At 46.5% G+C, this 26,538-nt stretch overlaps 1 protein-coding gene across 1 annotated transcript in view; it reads right to left on the reverse strand.

Moving 5' to 3' along the window:
* Positions 1 to 26,538, reverse strand: part of LOC132207879 (utrophin-like) — a 149,776-nt gene that overhangs the window by 42,574 nt on the left and 80,664 nt on the right. The window contains exon 3 of the mRNA XM_059643724.1: positions 2,950 to 3,218. Coding sequence (XP_059499707.1) covers positions 2,950 to 3,218 — 269 coding nt within the window. The remainder of the gene's footprint in view (positions 1 to 2,949; positions 3,219 to 26,538) is intronic.

The raw sequence follows: 26,538 nt of genomic DNA on the forward strand, positions 1-26,538 counted from the left end.
TAAGTCTTCATCCAGGATGTTTGTTTATTTGCAGATATTTTGTTGAAGAAGCACACAACTTGTAGTTACAGTCAGTCAGTGTGGCATCTTATAAATTCTTGCTTTTGAAATAAAGGTTAAAACTCTAAGACAGATTCTGAACACAAGCCTCTAAACTACAAGTCAGAGTCTGACCTGAGATGTCACCTTTTGTACATTCCTGTTGCGCTGCCTGATTATCATGACAGCACAGCACTGACATTGACTTTATAAACACTTTGCTTGCCTCTGACATGCTTGGTCACCTGTATAGAGTTATTATCTGGCACTCCACTCAGGCCAATTCTATGATCTTTTGATCTCTCTGCTTATAAGCTGTGTCTCTCTGTGGTCACCTCACTAACTGCACCTGATGAAGGGGCTGCACTCCAAAAGCTTGTGTGATTTCAAATGAACCTGTTGGACGACAAGCTGGTGTCATGTGACTTCTGACTTCAAACACTTATAGAATGTGTTTTCAATCCTACCGTGACTTGACAATAAGCCAACTTCTTAAAATTTATAAAATGACAAGTATGTCTAACCTTGAGCCTTTAAAAAAGTAAATATTACAACCATAGTACAGTCAGGCAGTAAAGGCAGAAGGAATGATTCAATCAACTGTGTCTGACACCACACAATTAATCCCCGTTATGGAAGAAAGGTTGGCTGCGTTCTCTTTCTTCAGGAACATCCAGCTAATAGCACCTTACTACTGCTTGTTTTATTCATCTGGTGTCCCATCTAATTCCTTTCAGTCTTGGTCAAACCCTCATGTAATTTATTTCAATTTTCAATGAAATAAATTTAACTTTATATTCCACAACTTTAACATTTCCTTTTAAGGTTTGAATGGTTCACTTCGTACACTGCACAGGTTTTGGAAATAATTGGAGAACATGGTGGAAAAATCAAGATATATTGACAAGTAAACAAATGGCTAACTTCTGTTTCCTCGTCAGTAATGCCCTTTGAACAGAACATAAAGTTGCGGAACTATGTAGAGACAACAATTTAAAACTGGGAAGACCACTGTTTGTGGTCCCCACACCAATCTCTATTCACTACCTACTGACTGCATTACTCCTCCTTGGCAACAATGTAATGTTACGCTTGTCTCAGCACAATCTTGGCATCTTGTTTATCCCATGATGAACGTCCGACCACACATTCATGCAATCCCTAAAGCTGTCTCTTGTCTTGGCTCATTAGCAGTGAAACCTTCAACTGAAACTACTTCACTTCCGGGCCTGACAATTCCAATGCATTCCCTGCAAGAGTCCCACATTTGCCCATTGAACACTTGAGGTCGTCAAAACTCCACTGCCTGAGACTCATCTTGAACCAAATCCTATTCTCTGTACTTTCTACCTAACTGATAGTATTAACAGTAATTTTATTAAATTCTCATTTTTGTTTCCAAATTGTTCCTTGGCTATGCCTATCGCTATTTGGATAATCTCCACCAGTCCGACCATACTTCAGGGTATCTGCACTCGTCTAATTATGTCCTCTTGCCCACTCTTGATTTTAAATGGCCTATCGCTATTTGGATAATCTCCACCAGTCCGACCATACTTCAGGATATGTTTGGTTGCCAAACATTTAATTTTGTAGGCTTCAAACCCAACAAGAGACTTCCTCCACCTCTTAGCCTCTGTACCTTTCCTGTTTTAAGGCACTTTTTAAAACAATCCTCTTTCATCAAGCTCTTGATCATCAGAACTAAGAACTTAATAAGGCTCAGTTGTATTCTGGGATCGTTAATACTCATTCCGGATGCCTTCAAAAGTTTCCATCCATTAAAGAGATTATATAAGTGGTTGAAGTCATTGCACAGCAGAGGGGGACAAATTGGGGAGTTATTTCAAAGAGCTATGATATGCCAAACGACCTCCTTCCACACGCCAACTCTGATTCTACAAAAACAAAAATGATTTTCAGACTTGGGAAGATCCTTCAAAAATGTCACAAGTAACCAGCTTTTGGGCAGAGTAGAGTTGCTGAGATGATAGACCAGGATTTAGGGGTACCAGTAGTGATAATATACTGAACACAATCAAATTTTGAGGTTGTAGAATGATGAGGTCTTCAGCATTTTTGACACTTTGACCATTTTCCTTCCTCTTCACAGAACAAGTCAAATAGCGGCAGCACAATGTTGCGTGGCCGCTCAAGCCTGCTCCACCGTTGATGATGATTTTGGCTGGTCTTCCACATCAGTTAAACTTTTGCTCATATCTCATCCTCTTTTCAAAATATTGATCTATTCACGTGTAGTATCCCTCTCGCTAACTTCATGTGAATTCATTCCAATCACTGAACTCCTAACGCTGACTCACCCGAGATCAAAAAATTTCAGCTGAGATCAAGAACTGATCTAGCCTGTATGGCTGAGCTGGCTTTTAAAAGGTTTGCCAGTGAGAAGCATTCATGAAAAAAAAATACAAATGCATGGATTGCTCTCCAATCCTAAACTCTATTCAAATTCAGTTGACTGAACGGTTGGTTTGTGATGCAGAGTGATGCCCTGCAAGAGAGGGCTCAATTGCCACACCAGTGAGCTTACCACAAATGATCTTCGCCTCAAACCCTCTACTTGCCTGAGGCATGGTAATCTTCTGGTTAAATCATAACCAGTTGTCTCTCTCTAAGGAGTCGCCAAATGGCGTGGTAAGGCTTTTCCTTTAATCCTGATAACATGGCAACAAGTAGATAACTCAGCTAATGTCACTGACTAATAGAATCCTCAACTATATTAATATTAACGATGTGATATCATCAGAAGGCATGCTCAACTAAGTTTTAATTTGCAAATTAAGTTAACAACCATTCAATCAATATCACTGAAGTACTCATATTACTGATCGTCTCGATACAACAGTGTGGTTACATCTATTCATAAGTGAAGTGTAATGTAATTGCACTTACTGTGGTTTTATCAATGTGACCCTGCAATGAGTCAATAAGCAGGTCACCCACAGGTTGCCGATCAGTGCGGACCCCCTCAGCTGTTATCACATGAGCCTCAAGATCATCCAGAGCTTTCTGCAGTTCTTGAAGTTTCTCCAACGCCTTTTCCAGCTGTTTCTGCCAGTTGCTCGCATGGGTTTTCAATTGCTCCCAATTTTCCTTCATTTCTATTGACTGTTTGCGGACAGCTTTGGCAATTCTCTGGGCCCTCTCTTCCAGGGTAGGTTCTGGAAATATGAAGTGCAAATAAGTTATCAACTATTCATGACTTTGATCAATGGAACTTCAGTTTTCTTTCTAAAACCCTTTCCTTTAAAAGGTCTCTCTGGACTTTCTCCTGAAATTGGGAATATCTAGTATAAGACTAAAGATTTTATTAATTAAAAATTTATGACTACCAAGGAAACTTTAAAAAAGGAAAAGGATTAGAGTGACTAAATGGGTAAAGTTCTCAACAAAAATCCGTTCAGGATATCTTTCGTAGCTATGAAACAAGCATCCAACATAAACCAACTTTCATCTTTCAGGGCTGGCAAGTTAGAATGATAAACTCTAAGTCTACCCTACATAGTTAACTCAAGAACTCACTTAATGAGGTTGTTAAGAGATATAGGGATAACAAAGTGAGCAGCTGAATGAACACAGCAGGCCAAGCAGCATCTTAGGAGCACAAAAGCTTACATGTTGGGCCTGGACCCTTCATCAGAAAAGGGGGAGGGTGAGGGGGAGAGGCCTCTGAAATAAATAGGGAGAGAGGGGGAGGCGGATCGAAGATGGATAGAGGAGAAGATAGTTGGAGAGGAGACAGACAAGTTAAAGAGGTGGGCTGGAGCTAGTAGAGGTGAGTGTAGGTTGGGGAGGTAGGGAGGGGATAGGTCAGTCCGGGGAGGATGGACAGGTCAAGAGGTGAGGTTGGTAGGTAGGAAATGGGGGTGTGGCCTGAGGTGGGAGGAAGGGATAAGTGAGAGGAAGAACAGGTGAGGGAGGCGGGGACGAGTTGGGCTGGTTTTGGGATGCAGTAGGGGGAGGGGAGATTTTGAAGCTTGTGAAATCCACATTGATACCTTTGGGCTGCAGGGTTCCCAAGCAGAATATGAGTTGCTGTTCCTGCAACCTTCAGGTGGCATTGTTGTGGCACTGCAGGAGGCCCAGGATGGACATGTCGTCTAAGGAATAGGAGGGGAAGTTGAAATTGTTCGCGACTGGGAGGCGCAGTTGTTTATTGTGAACCGAGCATAGGGACTGCTTTGCAGAACACCTAAGTCTCTCCTTGGTTTCCACGATGTTGAGGAGGCCACAACGGGTCCAGCGGATGCAGTATACCACATTGGTAGATGTGCAGTTGAACATCTGCTTGATGTGGAAAGTCTTCTTGGGGCCTGGATGGGGGTGAGGGATGAGGTATGGGGGTACGTGTTGCACTTCCTGTGGTTGCAGGGAAAATGCCGGGTGTGGTGGGGTTGGAAGGGAGTGTGGAGCGGACAAGGGAGTCACGGAGAGAGTGGTCTCTCCAGAAAGTAGACAAGGGTCGGAGGAAAAATGTCTTTGGTGGTGAGGTCAGATTGCAGATGGTGGAAGTGTTGGAGGATGATGCGTTGTCTCCAGAGGTTGGTAGGGTGGTATGTGAGGATGAGGGGGTTCTCTTTTGGTGGTTATTGCAGGGGCAGGATGTGAGGGATGAGTTGCAGGAAATGAGGGAGACACGGTCGAGGGCGTTCTTCACCACTGCGGGGGGTTGGGGGGGTGGGGAGGAGTTGCGCTCCTTGAAAAACGAGGACATCTGAGGTGTACGGGAATGGAATGCCTCATCCTGGGAGCAGATGCGGCGAAGGCAAAGGAATTGGGAATAGGGGATAGAATTTTAGCAGGAGGTGGGTGGGAGGAGGTGTATCCTAGGTCGCTGTGGGAGTCGGTGGGCTTGAAATGCATATCGGTTTCTAGGTGGTTGCCTGAGATGGAGATAGAGGGGTCCAGGAAGGTGAGGGAGGTGTTGGAGGTGTTGGAGATAGTCCAGGTGGACTTGAGGTTGGTGCCCGAGATGGAGACATATATAGCTCCATTCATATTCACAAATCTCTGTTTCAAATCGAATCTTCTGAAGCACGTATGTAATTTTTCATTGTCAATTAATGTTGGAATGTTGATTGCACAGCAAAAGTGTTTCAAGAGACTGAGTGGCCTCAGACTTTTTAGCCAATTGTATTTGGCAAGTTGACGTTCAGCACTTCTGTAACAAGTCCAATCCCAGTAAGTGGAGCAAATGGCATGGTCAACATTTCAATATAAATACAAGAGAGAAAAATTAAGACAATGGCCTGAGTGTTTCGCCTGATTACAGCAGAGGCATTAACACATACTAGTTTACATTAATTTATCTCTGAATCTACCAAGGGATGAATTCTTTGACAATGTCATGACAACATTGAGACATTTGGCAAGCTCAGGGGCAAGGGGACTGGTTCAGAACTGTACACAGAAATGTAATGAAATGCCGAAACACTGTGCGGTGAGAATGGTACTAACAAGGAAATGGTACTATTTCATCTGTATCAATGTGTAGTTGGAATACACATGGTTTGAACCGGCACCAATGCAAAATTGAATAGCCATTGCGTGACATAGCATGTGTTCAGAATGAGGAAGAGATGAAGCTTAGTTAGGATTCATTTCACTAAAATGAATCTCAACTAACTAATCTAATTAAACAAGGCAGTTTTACATACAGAACGCTGGTTTACAAACAAAATCTGCACTAATTGACTTCCAGATAGTAAACTGAAAGCTGTTGATCTCAAACTTTGATTATAAACAGAACTGAAAGATGAAGTGACAATATTGGATTCAGGATTACAAACTGACATCGGGGATTAAGCAACTGATAGAGACCATCCATGTAGTTAATCTTGAATTGGCAGCATTACAAATGACCAGGAAAATACCTGCTCTATAAAAATAAGAAACAGAAGACAACTAAGATACAAAAATGCGACATTCAATTACAATTACAAAATACTTTAAGCAAACAATTTTATTTCATTCACATATATTATCTGCAATAATATCCATTTAATATTGGTTCTTCCAAACTGTTGCAGCACTTTGACATTAAAAGAAAATTCCATCACAAGTATTGCGTGCAATAAAAATCCCAGCATGTTCTGAAATCCTTAGAATAAAAGTATTTCAATCCGATGGTGCTCCTGCATTATTCGTCAGTTCCCCACTCAATGGGTATGTTCTGATATGCAGGAAACTTCTATTGTTCGATATGGGGTCGGGTATTTACTTGGCATTGTTCTCATGGAGGCAGCACTGACAGATTATAATTTTCTTCCTGTGGGTTTTGTAGTCCAGATTTTTCTCTCCTCCATTATATTGCATTAAAGATCAACAACATTCACCATTTCCTCAGTCTGAGAACCTTCCATGTTAAAAAGTGACCAATTAAATTGTTGCATTGCCTTCAATTTCACAAGGACTGAATTAATCTGCTGCTTCCGACACTGATTGCAAAATTAAACCATGAATTGAGAACAAAAACAGCGGGATTTTGTACTTTCCGTTGTGGCAAGTTTGGTAATAGAGGACATTTAATCAGGTGGAAGGATGGTACCACCTACAATTCTGCTTAGAGCCAGATTAAATCCATGGTGAGAAGACTTGTACATAACTTCTCAACTTCATTGCGAGTTAAAGTCCCTAACTGAGCAAGTGACGCACTCATCCCACAACAACTGGTATTGACTCAACAGTGGGCAGGGGTGTCACCATTAAGAAATGTAACAGGCCTTCAAAGGCATTCAATGTGCAACATCAAGAAGGGGAAGCGGCGTGCTAATGGTGGTTCACTCAATCCTGGCCCGAGATCTAGCAATAATCGTAGGTTGGTTGCCATGGTAACAGAGATCATCACCTCCCAAGTGACACTGCTGCTCAGTACACCTGCTGGGTTCTGGTTGGCCAACAGCTCATGGCAAATGAAATCGCACCAGATCGGCCGCCGGTCTATTAAGTGCCAGAGGGGAGAAAGACGTAGCTGCCGACGCATGAGAGGAGCAAGGTCAGGATGACATACCCCTTGAGGGCAGCGACCTGAGGCTGGTGTTCCCCTGAAGGGAAGATGGTTGGGGCAAACCGTTCCCTCATCAGTTCTCGAGTCAATGGCCTAGACCCTCGTCGCTTCCACAGGATTCCATCCAGAGGCTAAACAGCTGCCTATTCATCAGTGCATGCAACTTCTTCAACTCTGATTCACAGCTGGGCCTGCAGGTAAATCTGCAAAACCACTGTCCCAGAGTACAGTTTCTTTGCATAAAAGGCACATTTTCAAGCTAGGAAGTCAAGGTTAACCAATCTCTTCCAACATTTAGAACTTTTGATGTTGGACGTCAGTCAAGTACAAAGTCGCAGCTCATCAGGAACTAAAACAAAGTTGCTGGAATAGCTCACCAGGTCTGGCAACATCTGTGATGGGAAAAAAAAGCAGCGTTAACACTTTGGGTGCGGTTACCATTCCGCCACTCATCAGGCATGTTTATTACTGGAATATTAATTGAGTAGAAACTAAACAAAATTGGATAAAAGGCAGGAGATGGAGAGTGGTGATGCAAGGAAGTTTTCCATCATGGAGACCTGTTGCCAGCAGTGTTCCACAGGGATCATTGCTGGGTCTGCTTTTGGTTGTCATTTATATAAATGATTTAGATGAGAATATAGAAGGCCTGGTTAGTAAGTTTTCAGATGATACCAAAATCGGTAGTACAGTCGACAGCGAAGAGGGGAAATGCCAGTTTTAAGGAAAGGTCACCGGACCTGAAACGTTAACTTTGTTTTTTCCTTCAAAGATGCTGCCCGACTTCCTGAGCTTTTACAGCAACTTTGTTTTTGTTCTTAATTTACAGCATCTGTAGTTCTTTTGGTAGTTAGGAAGGTGTTTCATTACTCAGACCTTTGAGGAGAAGAATTGGAATGCCATGTTGAAGTTGTACAGGATATTAGTGAGGCCTCTTCTACACTGTTGTGTCCAATTCTGGTCAGTGTTCAAGGAAGGATATTATTAAGCTGGAGAGGGTTCAGAAAAGATTTACCAGGATGTTGCCAGAAATGGATGGTTTGAGATTTAAGGTGAGAATAGACTGGGGCTTTTTTCACTGGAACATAGGAGGTTGAGGGGTCACCCGATGAATGTTTATAAAATAATGAGGGATCTAGATAAGGTGAACGCCAAATGTCTTTTCCCTACTGTGGAGGATTTCAGAACTAGGGGGCATATTTTTAAGATGAGAGGAGAAAGATTTAAAAAGGAAATGAGGGGCAATCTTTTTACACAGAGGATTGTTCTAACGAGTTTTGAGAAGCTTTGTAGCTCAGGTTGAGGTTCTGGATGTGAGTTTGCTCGCTGAGCTGGAAGATTCGTTTTCAGACGTTTCGTCACCATTCTAGGTAACATCATCAGTGAGCCTCCGAAGCGCTGGTGTTATGTCCCGCTTTCTATTTATCTGTTTAGGGTTCCTTGGGTTGGTGATGTCATTTCCTACATTGGTGATGTCATTTCCTGTTCTTTTTCTCAGAGGATAGTAGATTGGCTCCAAATCAATGTGTTTGTTGATGGAGTTCCGGTTGGAATGCCATGCTTCTAGGAATTCTCGTGCATGTCTCTGTTTGGCTTGTCCTAGGATGGATGTGTTGTCCCAATCAAAGTGGTGTCCTTCCTTATCTGTATGTAAGGATACGAGTGATAGTGGGTCATGTTGTTGGATTGTTCATATGTGGAATGAACTTCCAGAGGAATTGGTGAATGTGGGTACAGTTTCACTATTTAAAAGACATCCAGATAAGTACATGAATAAGAAATGTTTGGAGGGATATGGCCGAGTGCAGGAGGCAGGTAGGACTACTTTAGTTTGGGATTATGGTCAGCACGGACTAGTTGGACTGAAAGGTCTGTTTCGTGTTGTGTCACTCTATGATTCTATAAATACAATTTTATTTAAATGCTAGCGTTATCTTCTTTCGCATTGATCAAGGGTAGATTATGGACAAAATAGAGCTTTGTATTTAGTCTGATCTCAGCCGTTTAAGGAGACTGGTGAAGTCTTTCTTGTCAGAAAAGTGGCCTAAAAAGTCATAAACAGGAAACAAATACAAGATTGGGTTGCCTCTTGAGGTTCACCACAGATCTTTGTAAATGTCTGGCTCACATTCAGGAGGACTTTGCAATGTGTGACTTACTAGTGTTTTATACCACTACAACAATTGAATACGATGGATTTGCTTTACAAGAAAAATGGTGAAGGGCTATTTTGTTTCACTTTGTAATTTACTATCAAGGTCATTGATGTATGACATTGAATGAATCAAATGCCATTTTAGTTGAGGAATCGAGTGGTAATATCAGGTTTGGCCTTTGAAATGACAAGCGTTATGATCCCAGTTGATGATGATACTGGACAATTCAGATTCCAGGGCGAGATAAATTTTCGTTCTCTTTACTGTGGTATTCAATTACTGAAAGTGCTCACAAGTGGATGCCTATGTATATTTTTAACAGAACAACACAGAAAATTATTAGATTAAAACCCACGTCTTGTCCTTCTCACTACACACGGTATAGGTGTACAAATCAAACTTAAAACTTGCGCAGCATTCCTCCAGTATAGAATCCAAGCTCACAAATAACATTATGATGTGAAGGCTGTTCAATATTGCTCTCCAGAGAGAGAAAAATGTTTTCACTTTCTATTAATGTTCTCTTATCATTATTTTAATTTTACTTGGATGGATTTCATTTTAACAGCATTGAAATCTTCATTTTTTTAGTTTTATGAATCACAGAAACCCAGTAAGCAGGTACAGCAGGTATTAAGGAAGGCAAATGGAATTTTGGCATTTGTTGCTAAAGAAAGTGAGTATAAAAATACAAAAGAAGGTTGCTGCAACTATGCAAGGCATTAGTGAGACCACACCTGGAGCCCTGTTTACAGTTCTGGTCTCCTTACTTAAGGAGAGATGTCATTGTATTGGAGGCAGTCCAGTGGAGGTTCACCAGGATGATTCCAGAGACGAGAACCTGTCTTAAGACAGACAGAGTAGTTTCGGCCTACATTCTCAGGTGTTCAGAAAGATGAGAAGGGATCTAATTGAGGGATATAAAATGTTCAAGCAGATTGGTAAAGTTGACATGGAAAGGATGGTTCCTCATGCGGGCAATAGAACAAGAGGTCATAGGTTTAGCATAAGGGGAAGAAGGTTTAAAGAGATGATGAAAAATTTCTATGCTGGAAGGGTCATGAATCTCTGGAATTCACTCCCTGAGAGGGCATTGGGGGGCTGTGACATTGAGCAAATTTGAAGAGGAGATAGAACGATTTTTGAGTTCATAATGGATTCAAGAATTATGGAGAGCAGGTCGGAAACTGAAGTTGCAGCACAGATAAGATCAACCACAATCGTATCAAACAGCGGGGCTCGAGGAGCTGAATTGTCTTACTCCTCCTAGTACTTAAGTTCATTATCATTTTTGGTTTGGAGCTGTGAACTGTGAGCTGAGAGTCCTTTGGACTGTGAGCAGCAGCTTATGTGAAAAAAGAAGAAACAATTTGATATTTGTTTCTGAGGCTAGGTCTGGAAGTTAATTGCAGGTCAATTCTTCTTCCAAGAAAACTCTATTGATGTGTCACTAACAAAGAGAAACCAATATTGAACTGTCTTTAAATCAGAAGGATTGTCCCTGCAAAAGCTACAGGACAGAGGTTTGATTGCCAACTGGTTGTCCTCCCATTATCAACTTATTCTAAGTGAAGAGGTCCTCTGTTACAAGTAATAATTAAATATCCCCCAAAGCCTACTGAAAGGTATTTGCATAGCCCAGTGTTTTCAGAAACCAAGACAGAAGCTCAGAAATTACTGGAAACGCTCAGCAAGTCTGGCAGCATCTATGGACAGAAGTTAGAATTAACGTTTCCGATCCTGTGACACTTACTTAGAAATAAGGAATCCTGAGGAAGGGTAATCTGACCCAAAATGTTAACTCTGTTTTCTCTCCACAGATGCTGCCAGATCTGCTGGTTTTTTACAGCAAATTCTGTTTTTGTTTCTGATTTACAGCATCTGTAGATTGTTCAGATTTTAGCTTTAAGATACTATCTCATCTGACTGTGAGATTTCAGATGATGGACAAAAACAAAATTTCCGGAAAAGCTCAGCAGGTCTGGAAACGTCCGTGAAGGTAAAAAAGAGGTACGATGTCAGATCTGGTGACCCTTCCTCAGAACTGATCAGAGGAAGGGTCGCCAGATCTGAAATTTTACTTTTTTTCCTTCACAGATGCTGCTGGACCCGCTGAGCTTTTCCAGCAGCTTTGTTTTTGTTCCTGATTTACAGCATCCACAGGGCTTTCCGTTTTAAAGATCATGCAGTCTGGTTAAGTAAACTGGCCAGTTACACTTGATTTATTTTTTTCCCTTTAATATATTCCTTAATTATATCTGTTTGTCTGTCTTTCTGTCTTTGTTAGAATGGGGGCTAGAATCAAAGAAGATGATGTTTAAGTCATGGGCATTCATCAGAATACCTTTTTGCTTAACTTTTTTTTAAAAGATACATATTGAAATAAATTGTAAAATCTTTTGTTTAAGCTATAAACCTGGTGTCTGGTATTGTTATGCACAAAGTCTGGCACTGACTTTTCAAAAAATCTGATTAGGAAACATTGGGATCGATTTTGAACGTCACCAAATACTTCATATCAATGTGCTGCAAACAGAGGCAGGGAAGCTGATTTAATACGGCTGTGACTTCAGGCCATAAAATCAGTAATAACATACTTATATCAAATAAATAAAGACAGTCTATCACAATCTCTCACTAATCAAGTTCACTTTGATTATGACATGAATTTCTCACAGTATTTGTACTTCATAAAGCAACCACATTGATATTGTCTCTAATTCAGATAAGTGGGCAAGTTAAGGGCACTGTGACAGTCAGCCAGTGTTACTCAGAGCAGCGGATGAGAGCTCTGTGACGGGCAATCAGTGTTACCGAGAGGAGGGAGTGAGAGGCCTGTGGCAGTCAGTCAGTGATTCTGAGAGGAGCGGGTGAGGACCCTGAGATAGTCAGTCAGTGTTACTGAGAGCGGCGGTTGAGGGCTCTGTGACAGGCCATGTTACTGAGAGGAGCGGATGAGGGCCTGTGGCAGGCCGTGTTACTGAGAGGAACGGGGGAGGGCCTGTGACAGTCAGTGTTACTGAGAGGAGCGGGTGAGGGCCCTGTCATGGACAGTGTTACTGAAGGAGCGGGTGAGCGCCCTGTGATGGGCAGTGTTACTGACAGGAATGGGAAGGTCCCTGTGATGGGCAGTGTTACTGAGAGGAGCAGGTGAGCGCCCTGTGACGGGCAGTGTTACTGAGAGGAGCGGGTGAGGTCCCTGTGATGGGCAGTGTTACTGAGAGGAGCAGGTAGGCGCCCTGTGACGGGCAGTGTTACTGAGAGGAGCGGGTGAGGGCCCTGTGATGGCAGTGTTACTGAGAGGAGCGGGTAAGGACGCTGTGACGGGCAGTGTTACTGAGAGGAGCGGGTGAGCGCCCTGTGATGGGCAGTGTTACTGAGAGGAGCAGTAAGGTCCCTGTGATGGACAGTGTTACTGAGAGGAGGGGTTGAGGGCCCTGTGACGGGCAGTGTTACTCAGAGGAGGGGATGCAGGCCCTGTGACGGGCAGTCAGTGTTACTGAGAGGAGTGGGTGAGGGCCCTGTGACAGGCAGGGTCACTGAGAGGAGGGAGTGAGGGCCCTGTACAGTCAGTCACTGTTACTGAGAGGAGGGAGTGAGGGCCCTGTACAGTCAGTCACTGTTACTGAGAGGAGTGGGTGAGGGCCCTGTGACAGGCAGTATTAGTGAGAGGAGCGGGAAGGTGAGGGCCCTGTGACAGTCAGTGTTACAGAGAGGAGCGGGTAAGGGCCCTGTGACGAGGAGTGTTTCTGAGAGGAGCGTTTGAGGGCCCAGTGACAGTCAGAGAATGTTACTGAGAGGAGCGGGTGAGGGGCACTGTGACAGTCAGTCATTGTTACTGAGAGGAGCGGGTGAGCACCCTGTACAGTCACTGATACTGACAGCAGGGGCTGAGGGCCCTGGACAGTCACTGGTACTGAGAGGACCGGGTGAGGGAACTGTGACCGGCAGTATTACTGAGAGGAGCGGGTAAGGACGCTGTGACGGGCAGGGTTACTGAGAGGAGCGGGTGAGCGCCCTGTGATGGGCAGTGTTACTGAGAGGAGCAGGTGAGGGCCCTGTGATGGGCAGTGTTACTGAGAGGAGCGGGTAAGGTCCCTGTGATGGGCAGTGTTACTGAGAGGAGCAGGTGAGGGCCCTGTGATGGGCAGTGTTACTGAGAGGAGCGGGTAAGCGCCCTGTGACGGGCAGTGTTACTGAGAGGAGCGGGTGAGGGCCCTGTGATGGCAGTGTTACTGAGAGGAGCGGGTAAGGATGCTGTGACGGGCAGTGTTACTGAGAGGAGCGGGTGAGCGCCCTGTGATGGGCAGTGTTACTGAGAGGAGGGGCTGAGGGCCCTGTGACGGGCAGTGTTACTCAGAGGAGGGGATGCGGGCCCTGTGACGGGCAGTCAGTGTTACTGAGAGGAGTGGGTGAGGGCCCTGTGACAGGCAGGGTCACTGAGAGGAGGGAGTGAGGGCCCTGTACAGTCAGTCACTGTTACTGAGAGGAGGGAGTGAGGGCCCTGTGACAGGCAGTATTAGTGAGAGGAGCGGGAAGGTGAGGGCCCTGTGACAGTCAGTGTTACAGAGAGGAGCGGGTAAGGGCCCTGTGACGAGGAGTGATTCTGAGAGGAGCGTTTGAGGCCCCAGTGACAGTCAGAGAATGTTACTGAGAGGAGCGGGTCAGGGGCACTGTGACAGTCAGTCATTGTTACTGAGAGGAGCGGGTGAGCACCCTGTACAGTCACTGTTACTGAGAGCAGGGGCTGAGGGCCCTGGACAGGCACTGGTACTGAGAGGACCGGGTGAGGGAACTGTGACCGGCAGTATTACTGAGAGGAGCGGGTAAGGACGCTGTGATGGGCAGTGTTACTGAGAGGAGCAGGTGAGCGCCCTGTGACGGGCAGTGTTACTGAGAGGAGCGTTTGAGGGCCCAGTGACAGTCAGAGAATGTTACTGAGAGGAGCGGGTCCGGGGCACTGTGACAGTCAGTCATTGTTACTGAGAGGAGCGGGTGAGCACCCTGTACAGTCACTGTTACTGAGAGCAGGGGCTGAGGGCCCTGGACAGTCACTGGTACTGAGAGGACCGGGTGAGGGAACTGTGACCGGCAGTATTACTGAGAGGAGCGGGTAAGGATGCTGTGACGGGCAGGGTTACTGAGAGGAGCGGGTGAGCGCCCTGTGATGGGCAGTGTTACTGAGAGGAGCGGTAAGGTCTCTGTGATGGGCAGTGTTACTGAGAGGAGCAGGTGAGCGCCCTGTGACGGGCAGTGTTACTGAGAGGAGCAGGTGAGGGCCCTGTGATGGGCAGTGTTACTGAGAGGAGCGGGTAAATGTCCCTGTGATGGGCAGTGTTACTGAGAGGAGCGGGTGAGGGCCCTGTGATGGCAGTGTTACTGAGAGGAGCGGGTAAGGATGCTGTGACGGGCAGTGTTACTGAGAGGAGCAGTAAGGTCCTTGTGATGGGCAGTGTTACTGAGAGGAGGGGCTGAGGGCCCTGTGACGGGCAGTGTTACTCAGAGGAGGGGATGCGGGCCCTGTGACGGGCAGTCAGTGTTACTGAGAGGAGTGGGTGAGGGCCCTGTGACAGGCAGGGTCACTGAGAGGAGGGAGTGAGGGCCCTGTACAGTCAGTCACTGTTACTGAGAGGAGGGAGTGAGGGCCCTGTACAGTCAGTCACTGTTACTGAGAGGAGTGGGTGAGGGCCCTGTGACAGGCAGTATTAGTGAGAGGAGTGGGAAGGTGAGGGCCCTGTGACAGTCCGTGTTACAGAGAGGAGCGGGTAAGGGCCCTGTGACAAGGAGTGTTTCTGAGAGGAGCGTTTGAGGGCCCAGTGACAGTCAGAGAATGTTACTGAGAGGAGCGGGTCAGGGGCACTGTGACAGTCAGTCATTGTTACTGAGAGGAGCGGGTGAGCACCCTGTACAGTCACTGTTACTGAGAGCAGGGGCTGAGGGCCCTGGACAGTCACTGGTACTGAGAGGACCGGGTGAGGGAACTGTGACCGGCAGTATTACTGAGAGGAGCGGGTAAGGACGCTGTGACGGGCAGTGTTACTGAGAGGAGCGGGTGACCGCCCTGTGATGGGCAGTGTTACTGAGAGGAGCGGTAAGGTCTCTGTGATGGGCAGTGTTACTGAGAGGAGCAGGTGAGCGCCCTGTGACGGGCAGTGTTACTGAGAGCAGCAGGTGAGGGCCCTGTGATGGGCAGTGTTACTGAGAGGAGCGGGTAAGGTCCCTGTGATGGGCAGTGTTACTGAGAGGAGCAGGTGAGGGCCCTGTGATGGGCAGTGTTACTGAGAGGAGCGGGTAAGCGCCCTGTGATGGGCAGTGTTACTGAGAGGAGCGGGTGAGGGCCCTGTGATGGCAGTGTTACTGAGAGGAGCGGGTAAGGATGCTGTGACGGGCAGTGTTACTGAGAGGAGCGGGTGAGCGCCCTGTGATCGGCAGTGTTACTGAGAGGAGCAGTAAGGTCCCTGTGATGGGCAGTGTTACTGAGAGGTGGGGCTGAGGGCCCTGTGACGGGCAGTGTTACTCAGAGGAGGGGATGCAGGCCCTGTGACGGGCAGTCAGTGTTACTGAGAGGAGTGGGTGAGGGCCCTGTGACAGGCAGGGTCACTGAGAGGAGGGAGTGAGGGCCCTGTACAGTCAGTCACTGTTACTGAGAGGAGGGAGTGAGGGCCCTGTACAGTCAGTCACTGTTACTGAGAGGAGTGGGTGAGGGCCCTGTGACAGGCAGTGTTACTGAGAGGAGCGGGTAAATGTCCCTGTGATGGGCAGTGTTACTGAGAGGAGCAGGTGAGGGCCCTGTGACGGGCAGTGTTACTGAGAGGAGCGGGTGAGGGCCCTGTGATGGCAGTGTTACTGAGAGGAGCGGGTAAGGATGCTGTGACGGGCAGTGTTACTGAGAGGAGCAGTAAGGTCCTTGTGATGGGCAGTGTTACTGAGAGGAGGGGCTGAGGGCCCTGTGACGGGCAGTGTTACTCAGAGGAGGGGATGCGGGCCCTGTGACGGGCAGTCAGTGTTACTGAGAGGAGTGGGTGAGGGCCCTGTGACAGGCAGGGTCACTGAGAGGAGGGAGTGAGGGCCCTGTACAGTCAGTCACTGTTACTGAGAGGAGGGAGTGAGGGCCCTGTACAGTCAGTCACTGTTACTGAGAGGAGTGGGTGAGGGCCCTGTGACAGGCAGTATTAGTGAGAGGAGTGGGAAGGTGAGGGCCCTGTGACAGTCCGTGTTACAGAGAGGAGCGGGTAAGGGCCCTGTGACAAGGAGTGTTTCTGAGAGGAGCGTTTGAGGGCCCAGTGACAGTCAGAGAATGTTACTGAGAGGAGCGGGTCAGGGGCACTGTGACAGTCAGTCATTGTTACTGAGAGGAGCGGGTGAGCACCCTGTACAGTCACTGTTACTGAGAGCAGGGGCTGAGGGCCCTGGACAGTCACTGGTACTGAGAGGACCGGGTGAGGGAACTGTGACCGGCAGTATTACTGAGAGGAGCGGGTAAGGACGCTGTGACGGGCAGTGTTACTGAGAGGAGCGGGTGACCGCCCTGTGATGGGCAGTGTTACTGAGAGGAGCGGTACGGTCTCTGTGATGGGCAGTGTTACTGAGAGGAGCAGGTGAGCGCCCTGTGACGGGCAGTGTTACTGAGAGCAGCAGGTGAGGGCCCTGTGATGGGCAGTGTTACTGAGAGGAGCGGGTAAGGTCCCTGTGATGGGCAGTGTTACTGAGAGGAGCAGGTGAGGGCCCTGTGATGGGCAGTGTTACTGAGAGGAGCGGGTAAGCGCCCTGTGATGGGCAGTGTTACTGAGAGGAGCGGGTGAGGGCCCTGTGATGGCAGTGTTACTGAGAGGAGCGGGTAAGGATGCTGTGACGGGCAGTGTTACTGAGAGGAGCGGGTGAGCGCCCTGTGATCGGCAGTGTTACTGAGAGGAGCAGTAAGGTCCCTGTGATGGGCAGTGTTACTGAGAGGTGGGGCTGAGGGCCCTGTGACGGGCAGTGTTACTCAGAGGAGGGGATGCGGGCCCTGTGACGGGCAGTCAGTGTTACTGAGAGGAGTGGGTGAGGGCCCTGTGACAGGCAGGGTCACTGAGAGGAGGGAGTGAGGGCCCTGTACAGTCAGTCACTGTTACTGAGAGGAGGGAGTGAGGGCCCTGTACAGTCAGTCACTGTTACTGAGAGGAGTGGGTGAGGGCCCTGTGACAGGCAGTATTAGTGAGAGGAGCGGGAAGGTGAGGGCCCTGTGACAGTCAGTGTTACAGAGAGGAGTGGGTAAGGGCCCTGTGACGAGGAGTGTTTCTGAGAGGAGCGTTTGAGGGCCCAGTGACAGTCAGAGAATGTTACTGAGAGGAGCGGGTGAGGGGCACTGTGACAGTCAGTCATTGTTACTGAGAGGAGCGGGCGAGCACCCTGTACAGTCACTGTTACTGAGAGCAGGGGCTGAGGGCCCTGGACAGTCACTGGTACTGAGAGGACCGGGTGAGGGAACTGTGACCGGCAGTATTACTGAGAGGAGCGGGTAAGGACGCTGTGACGGGCAGTGTTACTGAGAGGAGCGGGTGAGCGCCCTGTGATGGGCAGTGTTACTGAGAGGAGCGGTAAGGTCTCTGTGATGGGCAGTGTTACTGAGAGGAGCAGGTGAGCGCCCTGTGACAGGCAGTGTTACTGAGAGGAGCAGGTGAGGGCCCTGTGATGGGCAGTGTTACTGAGAGGAGCGGGTAAGGTCCCTGTGATGGGCAGTGTTACTGAGAGGAGCAGGTGAGGGCCCTGTGATGGGCAGTGTTACTGAGAGGAGCAGGTGAGCGCCCTGTGATGGGCAGTGTTACTGAGAGGAGCAGGTGAGGGCCCTGTGATGGGCAGTGTTACTGAGAGGAGCAGGTGAGCGCCCTGTGACGGGCAGTGTTACTGAGAGGAGCGGGTAAGGTCCCTGTGATGGGCAGTGTTACTGAGAGGAATTGGTGAGGGCCCTGTGACCGGCAGTGTTACTGAGAGGAGCGGGTGAGGGCACTGTGATGGGCAGTGTAATTGAGAGGAGCGGGTGAGGGCACTGTGACAGTCAGTCAGTGTTACCGAGAGGAGGGCATGAGGGGCCTGTCCAGTCAGTCAACGTTACTGAAAGGAGCGGGTGAGGGCCCTGTGACAGGCAGTCAGTGTTACCGAGAGGAGCGGGTGAGGGCTCTGTGAATGGCAGTGTTACTGAAAGTAGGGAGTGAGGGCCCTGTCCAGTCAGTCACCATTACTGAGAGGAGCAGGTGAGAGCCCTGTGACAGTCAGTCAGTGTTACCGAGAGGAGCGGGTGAGGGCCCTGTGACAGGCAGTGTTACTGAGAGGAGGGGGTAAGAGCCCTGTGACAGTCAGTCAGTGTTACCGAAGGAGCGGGTGAGGGCCCTGTGACAGGCAGTGTTACTGAAAGTAAGGAGTGAGGGCCCTGTCCAGTCAGTCGCTGTTACTGAGAGGAGCGGGTGAGAGCCCTGTGACAGTCAGTCAGTGTAACCGAGAGGAGCGGGTGAGGGCCCTGTGACAGGCAGTGTTACTGAGAGGAGGGGGTGAGGGCCCTGTGACAGGCAGTCAGTGTTACCGAGAGGAGCGGGTGAGGGCCCTGTGACAGGCAGTGTTACTGAGAGGAGCAGGTGAAGGCCCTGTGACAGGCAGTGTTACAGAGAGGAGCGGGTGAGGGCCCTGTGACACAGTCAGTCAGTTTTACTGAGACGAGCCGGTGATGGCCCAGTGACAGTCAGAGAATGTTATTGAGAGGTGTGGGTGAGATAAGGCTCTCACTGAAAAGCATGCATACGAGCAGAGACCTGAGTGGGAACACTGGTTTGTGTTCCCTCCAATTGAGCAGGCGGATGACTAAATTAAAAGCAAAGATCAGTGTTCTGTCCAGTTAAGGTATGCCTGTAATTAAGCTCTGACCCATGATTGGTGCATCCTACACTACATGTCAAATGCTGAGTGCTCCTGCTGGTCTGCATGACCATGTGTACAGCAGGTGCCTCTTATTGGAGCAACTTGAGCCCAGGGTCTTGAGCAACAAGTGGGAGCATTTCAAAGCATTGGTGAGTCTGACAGGTTTGTTGATAAAAACCTAAAGAACTGCCTCTGCTGTAAATGACGAACAAAAACAACGTTGCTGGAAAAGCTCAGCAGGCGTGGCAGCATATGTTGGAGGAGAAAACAGAGTTTAGGTTTCTGGTCCGGTGACCCTTCCCCAGAACTGATGGTGGCTGGGAAAACATCGGTTTCTATGCAGAAAATAGGGAGGAGGGTGGTGTAGGGAGTAAACAATAGGATAGAGCCCAAAGAGAGAGAAAGACAGGTGGACAGATAAAGGAGTTGCAAACAATCAGGCTGGGAGGGTGAATGGGGACTGTTCGTCACTAACAACAGGGAATGTGTCGTGGCAGGCTGCGTGGTAACAAAGCCTGGTGTGTGGGGTCGGGGGCTGGGATATGGGAGAGTTTAGGCCCTAAAATTACAGCCCTCAATATTGAGTCTGGAGGGCTGTCAGGTCCTCAAGTGGAAAATGAGGTGCTGTTCTTTCTGCTTGCGCTAGGCTTCAGTGGAACACTGTAGCAAGCCGGAGACAGAGGTGTTGGCCAGGTTTGTTGACAGTATATGTTTCAGGGTGTTGTTTTGTGACTGAATGCAAGTTTTATGAGGAGAAACTGATAGGCTAAGTGCGTTTTCCATGCAGCAGAGGAGGCTGATCGACGTATACAAAATTATGAGAGGCATAGATTGATTGTGAGAACCAGTAAATGAGTTTAAGTCAGAGGGCATAGATTTCAGGTGAACTGTCAGCTATTTAGAGGGGATCTGAGGCAAGTGTTTTCACCAAAAGTGATACAAACATGTGATGCATTTTGGAAGGTCGAATTTAAAAGCTGAGTACAGGATTAAGGATAGGATTCTTGGCAGCGTGGAGGAACAGAGGGATCTTGGTGTGCAGATACATAGATCCCTTAAAATGGCCACCCAAGTGGACAGGGTTGTTAAGAAAGCATATGGTGTTTTGGCTTTCATTAACAGGGGGATTGAGTTTAAGAGTCGTGAGATCTTGTTGCAGCTCTATAAAACTTTGGTTAGACCGCACTTGGAATACTGCGTCCAGTTCTGGGCGCCCTATTATAGGAAAGATGTGGATGCTTTGGAGAGGGTTCAGAGGAGGTTTACCAGGATGCTGCCTGGACTGGAGGGCTTATCTTATGAAGAGAGGTTGACTGAGCTCGGTCTCTTTTCATTGGAGAAAAGGAGGAGGAGAGGGGACCTAATTGAGGTATACAAGATAATGAGAGGCATAGATAGAGTCGATAGCCAGAGACTATTTCCCAGGGCAGAAATGGCTAGCACGAGGGGTCATAGTTTTAAGCTGGTTGGTGGAAAGTATAGAGGGGATGTCAGAGGCAGGTTCTTTACGCAGAGAGTTGTGAGAGCATGGAATGCGTTGCCAGCAGCAGTTGTGGAAGCAAGGTCATTGGGGTCATTTAGGAGACTGCTGGACATGCATATGGTCACAGAAATTTGAGGGTGCATCCATGAGGATCAATGGTCGGCACAACATTGTGGGCTGAAGGGCCTGTTCTGTGCTGTACTGTTCTATGTTCTATGTTCTATATGCTGCCTGGCAAGGTGGAGAAGGCAGGTACGCTTGCAATATTAAAGAAGCAACAGATGAGCATTTAAAGGGCCAGGGTATGGTCGGTAATGACTCAGTGCAGGTAAATGGGATTAGTAGTTTGATGTTTGTTAGTTGGCATTGATGTTGATTAAGTGAGCTTGTTTCTGTACTGCATGACTTTATGAAGCAGGAAAGAAGATATCAGAGGTCCTGGCAAAGATTTTCAAGTCATTTCTGGCCACAGCTAAGGTGCCAGAGGACCACTAATACTCTCAGCAGAGAGATCTCAGTGTCCACGTACACAGATCCTTGGAAGGTGCCACTCAGGTTGACAGGGCTGTTCAGAAGGCATACAGTGTTTTAGTTTTTATTAGTAGAGGAATCGAGTTCCGGAACCAAGAGGTTATGGTGAAGCTGTACAAAACTCTGGTGCGGCCGCACTTGGAGTACTGTATACAGTTTTGGTCACCGCATTATCAGAAGGATGTGGAAGCTTTGGAAAGGGTGCAGAGGAGATTTACTAGGATGTTGCCTGGTATGGAGGGAAGGTCTTCTGAGGAAAGGCTGAGGGAATTGAGGCTGCTTTCATTCGAGAGAAGAAGGTTGAGAGGTGACTTAATTTTAACATATAGGATAATCAGAGGGTTAGATAGGGTGGACAGGGAGAGCCTTTTTCCTAGGATGGTGACGGCGAGCACGAGCGGACATAGCTTTAAATTGAGGGGTGAAAGATATAGGACAGTTGTCAGAGGTAGTTTCTTCACTCAGAGAGTAGTAAGGGTATGGAACGCATTGCCTGCGGCGGTAGTACATTTGCCAACTTCAAGTACATTTAAGTCGTCATTGGGCAAGCATATGGACATACATGGAATAGAGTAGGTTAGATGGGCTTCAGATTGGTACGACAGGTCGGCACAACATCGAGGGCCGAAGGGCCTGTTCTGTGCGGTAATGTTCGATGTTCTATAGATGTGTTGTCTTTGGGCTTTGTATTTTGACAAAAGGTTAAGTCATAACATGAGAGCCCACAGTGTTGGAGGTAGCATATTAGCATGGATACAGATTGGTTCATAGGCAAGAAACAGCAATTGGAGATAAAGGGTTCTTTTTCAGTTTGGTGACCCATGACCAGCGGGGTTCTACAGGAATCGGCGGTGGGACTACAACTGTTTACAACATATATTAGTCATTTGAAGGAAGGAGGGTGGATCCTGACAAGTAGTTCAGAGGGGATAGATTTTGAGATGAATTCTAAGTTAAAATGTTTGAGTCAGCGAGTGAGTGATTAAGTCTGGAAGGGTGAGGAACCAAATGGCATGTAAGACAGAAGCGAGTTTGATATGGTTAAATAGAATGTATTTCATTAATGTGGGCAGTAGAAAGAATAAGACGGATGAGCTGAGTGTACAGATAGGCATGTGGGAGTACTATATCATAGCTAAAACTGAGGCGTGGTTGAAAGATGGGCATGATTGGCAGCTCATCACTTGTCGTTTTCGGGTATTCAGACCAGATAGAGAGCAGGACAGACAGAAGAGTGGGCCATGTAAAGAAGGTGGGTCACAATATTGAACAAGGAATCAATGAAGAAGGATTATAACTTGGAAGGATCACAAAGCAAAGTTATATGGAAGGAGGCAACAAACATAAAAAGGGCAAGCTTACTGTTGTGTGCTCCTGAACAGTCTGAGAGATACAGGATTGAAATATAATTAAATTTCAGACAAGGGTAAGAATAATAAGGCCGTAATAGGGGACTTTAACTACGCAACTACTCACTGGAATAGTTTAAGTTTGCAAGGTAGGAAGGGAGCAAAATACTTGAGTTGCATTGCATTCGGGGGTGGGGGGGGGGGGGGGGGGGTGCAGGGTATGCACAGTTCTGGACCTAATATTTGGTAGTGAATCCAGGCAGGTCGAAGGCATATCAGTAGGAGGTTTGTCCAAAGCCAAACTCTGTCGTCACGCGGGTGCCAGCAGTCGCTTCCCCGAGAGCAGACCCTGCGATGTTGACAATTGCTGGCCAAGATAGAGGCGAGAGAAGCAGTTGCAACAGCTGGCAAATATCCACTCTGACTTTCATGTCAGTAATTGTCACTGTCTAATTCCTCACTTCAAGGTGAGGTGAGATACTCATGAGACCTAAATACTCGCACAAAGGCCTTTTGCTGCACACTAGTGAAACTCATCTCTCACCGTTGAAACCTTTGATGGAAGACTGGATTTTTTTTTCTCAAAGCCAAGTATTTCTTTCTAATCTTGTCATAGTTTTTCCAACTGATCCAGCACTGCCCACATCATCCAGAAAGGCTGGGAATATTTAGCCCACTGTTAGCTTCACTGATATTTTTACAGTAAATCCAGGCCATCATGGACTACCAGAACACATGACCAAAAAGTCCCAGCTATATCTCTCTGTTTGTGATGTTTATGAAGGGCTAAACAGGGAAACTGTCTTTGGAGGACTGGACAAAAAAATGTTGGATTCAACAAGTTAACAACATTACTGTTTTGCCTTCATGTATATATTTGCAGTGCAATCAAATATTTCAGACAGAATCAATTAAAAATCTACTAATGCAACCTGAACAGGCCTATCCAGTTGTTGATTCAATCAGATTTGGGACCTTTGGCCTTTGACAAACCAAACAATGACCATTATAGAATGGGTTGGTAATTCTTTATTATCTACAAGATTTAGGGACAACAAATTGTCATAGTGGCATAAACTCTATAAATGGAAAGTAGAGTTTTCATTTCTGTCGAGTTTAACAACGTTTAAGATTGATAGCTTAATCTGTATTAGGCTGACTCGTGAATAACATTACCAAAGAAAGTTTCAACATATTTGCCCCCAAAAAAGTCAGATATTTTGTATATATAAATCCAGGAAATAGTGGAGACATACAGCAGATTAATCAGCAAGAAAAAATATGTTGATCCTTCATTTTTTTATTCATTTGTGGGATGTGGGCATCACTGGCTGGCCAGCATTTCTTGCCTATCCCTAGTTTCCCTTGAGAAGCGGGTGGTGAGCTATCTTCTTAAACCGCTGCATTCCTCCTGCTATGGGTTGACCCACAATGCTATTTGGGAGGGAATCCCAGGTTTTTGGCCCAGCAACAGTGAAGGAACAGCCCTTTCATTAAGTTATCATCTCTTGCGTTTTCAGCATATAGAATACTGCCAAAAACAGACACAATTTGCCACAGCTTTCCACTTTGCACTCATCAGGACAAATGCAAGAATGCTAAGTTTCAAAGGATCATAATTTATAGCACAGAAGAAAAGGGCTGATCGATTGACAAGTTGACTCTAACTAGTCCAAGTGTTACCGCGCTATTGGGTAATTTAAAAAAAGTGCAGAAATTGGACAAATCACTTGGTTCAGGAGAAAGCACCTGTGAATGTAACTAGGTCGCATCTAGCTCGAACGAATAAGATACATTACAAGATTAACCAATTAAATTGTTTTTTAGTGCAGCTACTGACACACACTTCGGATTCTTTGGTAAGCAATGCCCCAATCACAGAATCACATCTAATGCCATGTGAAACAAAATGTCTGCTAACAAGTAGCTGATCAAATTAAACATGTTCTTTCAGCCATTCACAATAGGCTTGTGCTCACGCTCAATCAGCCTACGCTTGGAAGACCCAAAGGCGGCCAGAGTCAGGACAGCAATCCGAACATTGATAGCCATGTAAAACTCTATGCCGTCAGGTTACGCTCAGAGAAGAACATAAAACAGAATGTGTGGAAAAGTGGTCACACAAGAATGGAAGCAAGAAAATCCCTACAACACTCTGAAAGGCACAGGCAGGAACCACCATGGGTGGCACTATAAAATCAAGTCAACACAAAGAGGAGACATGAGAGTCATTTGGCAGAAAATATAAAAAACAACAAGCTTTCTCCAAATATCTATCAAGAAGGGCAAACAAGACACCACCACAATTAGGAGTAAGGTGAAAAAGTGGCAGCATTATTACTTTCAGACTTCTGCATACATGCAACAAACCAAAAGAATTTGAAATAACAAGGCAGAGGTTTTGGCGAAATGGCATCAGACCCAGTTCTAGATATTGGTAGTCCTCACACTGACCGGATGAAAAGACAATATAGACATTTTCTAATCAACCTGTTACACACCTCTGGAGCAGGTGAAACTTAAACTTGTTGGTCTAAAGACAGGGACACTATCACTGCACCACAAGGGTCCTGTGAAGACACAATGTAACAAACACACACAAGTAATACCTAGGTGCTACATAATTTGTCGCAAAATGTTAAGAAACAATTAGAAAGATCAGGGAACACTGGCCTCTATTACAAGGGGAACTGAAAAAAGGTGGGAATTCTAGCTGCCCCAATATACAGCAGGGTATAGTTTTGACCTCCTTCCTTCAGGATATGTTTATATTGGAAGCAGTTCAAAAGAACATTCTTTATGTTGATTCTTGGGGTGAGGACTTGACTACGTGGAAAGCCTGAGCAAGTTAGGCCTTAACTCATTGGTGATTAGAAGAATAAGAACTGGTCTTATTGAAACCCAAGATTCTGAGAGGGCTTAACGGGGTAGATGCCGAAAGGATTCCAGGACTAGGCATACTGTTTAAAATTAAGGGGTCTCCTACGTAAAATAGGATGAAAAGAAAATGTTCTCAGTCATCAGTCTGGAATTCTCTGGCCCAGCTCACAGTGGAGGCCAGGTTCCTGACTAATTCCAGGTTGCCTAACAGATTTTAGAGTTCTGGAGTTGAGGGCTACGGAAGGCAGGCAGGAAAGTGGAGTTAAGGCCCAATCAGATCAGCCATAACACTGAAAAATTCAGCAGGGTCAAGGGATAAATGGCTTACTCCTATTTCTAAGATCGATTTGAGCTTTGACTGAAGTGCCATTAAAAATCACCGATTCAATATTTGCAGTGGTGACTTGAGAAAATGTTTAAGTACATAAGTAAAAATGTGACTTTATATTTAAGATATTGAAGTTGCACATGGATTTGCAAGGCTATATCAAGGTTCTTAAATCTTGAGAGGAAGCAATTCACTTTGTCACTTTGGTTCCCTGAAAGCATTATCCACAATTCGCCCCACTCCGTTTTCCCTTCTCTACAAGTCTACACTTTTTTCAGCTTTGTGTAAATAAATTCCTTAATGGAACTTGCTACAGACTGTGCTTCTAATAGTCTAACCCTGCCACCTACAAAGACTTTCGAGTCGGTGTATGAGAACTGTTGGGTATGTGTGTCTTTATTTCTGTGCAGCCATTTAAATTATAACATTTATTCTACCTTGTTTCTGTATCAGTTCTCACGACACATGCTGAATTTCGTCTGCCACACTAGATTTTGCATCTGGTATAAAGTATTTCGTTCCTGGTTCCATCTTACAGGAAAGATGTGAATTAATGGATGGATCCCAAAGCAAGAAATCAAGGTTGATTCTTACAATGAGTTTCAGAGACAGTAGGAACTGCAGATGCTGGAGAATCTGAGATGACAAGGTGTCCAGCTGGATGAACACAGCAGGCCAAGCAGCATCAGAGGAGCAGAAAAGCTCATGTTTCGGGCCGAAACCAATCAGAAGAATGGTCTAGGCCCAAAACATCAGCCCTCCTGCTCCTCTGATGCTGCTTGGTCTGCTGTGTTCATCACCTCTACACCTTGTTATCTCTCTTTTTTCTAAGAAGTGCTGATTTGTCGGAGCAATTTCTG

This window comes from Stegostoma tigrinum, unplaced genomic scaffold (assembly GCF_030684315.1).
Source record: "Stegostoma tigrinum isolate sSteTig4 unplaced genomic scaffold, sSteTig4.hap1 scaffold_193, whole genome shotgun sequence".
NCBI lineage: Eukaryota > Metazoa > Chordata > Chondrichthyes > Orectolobiformes > Stegostomatidae > Stegostoma > Stegostoma tigrinum.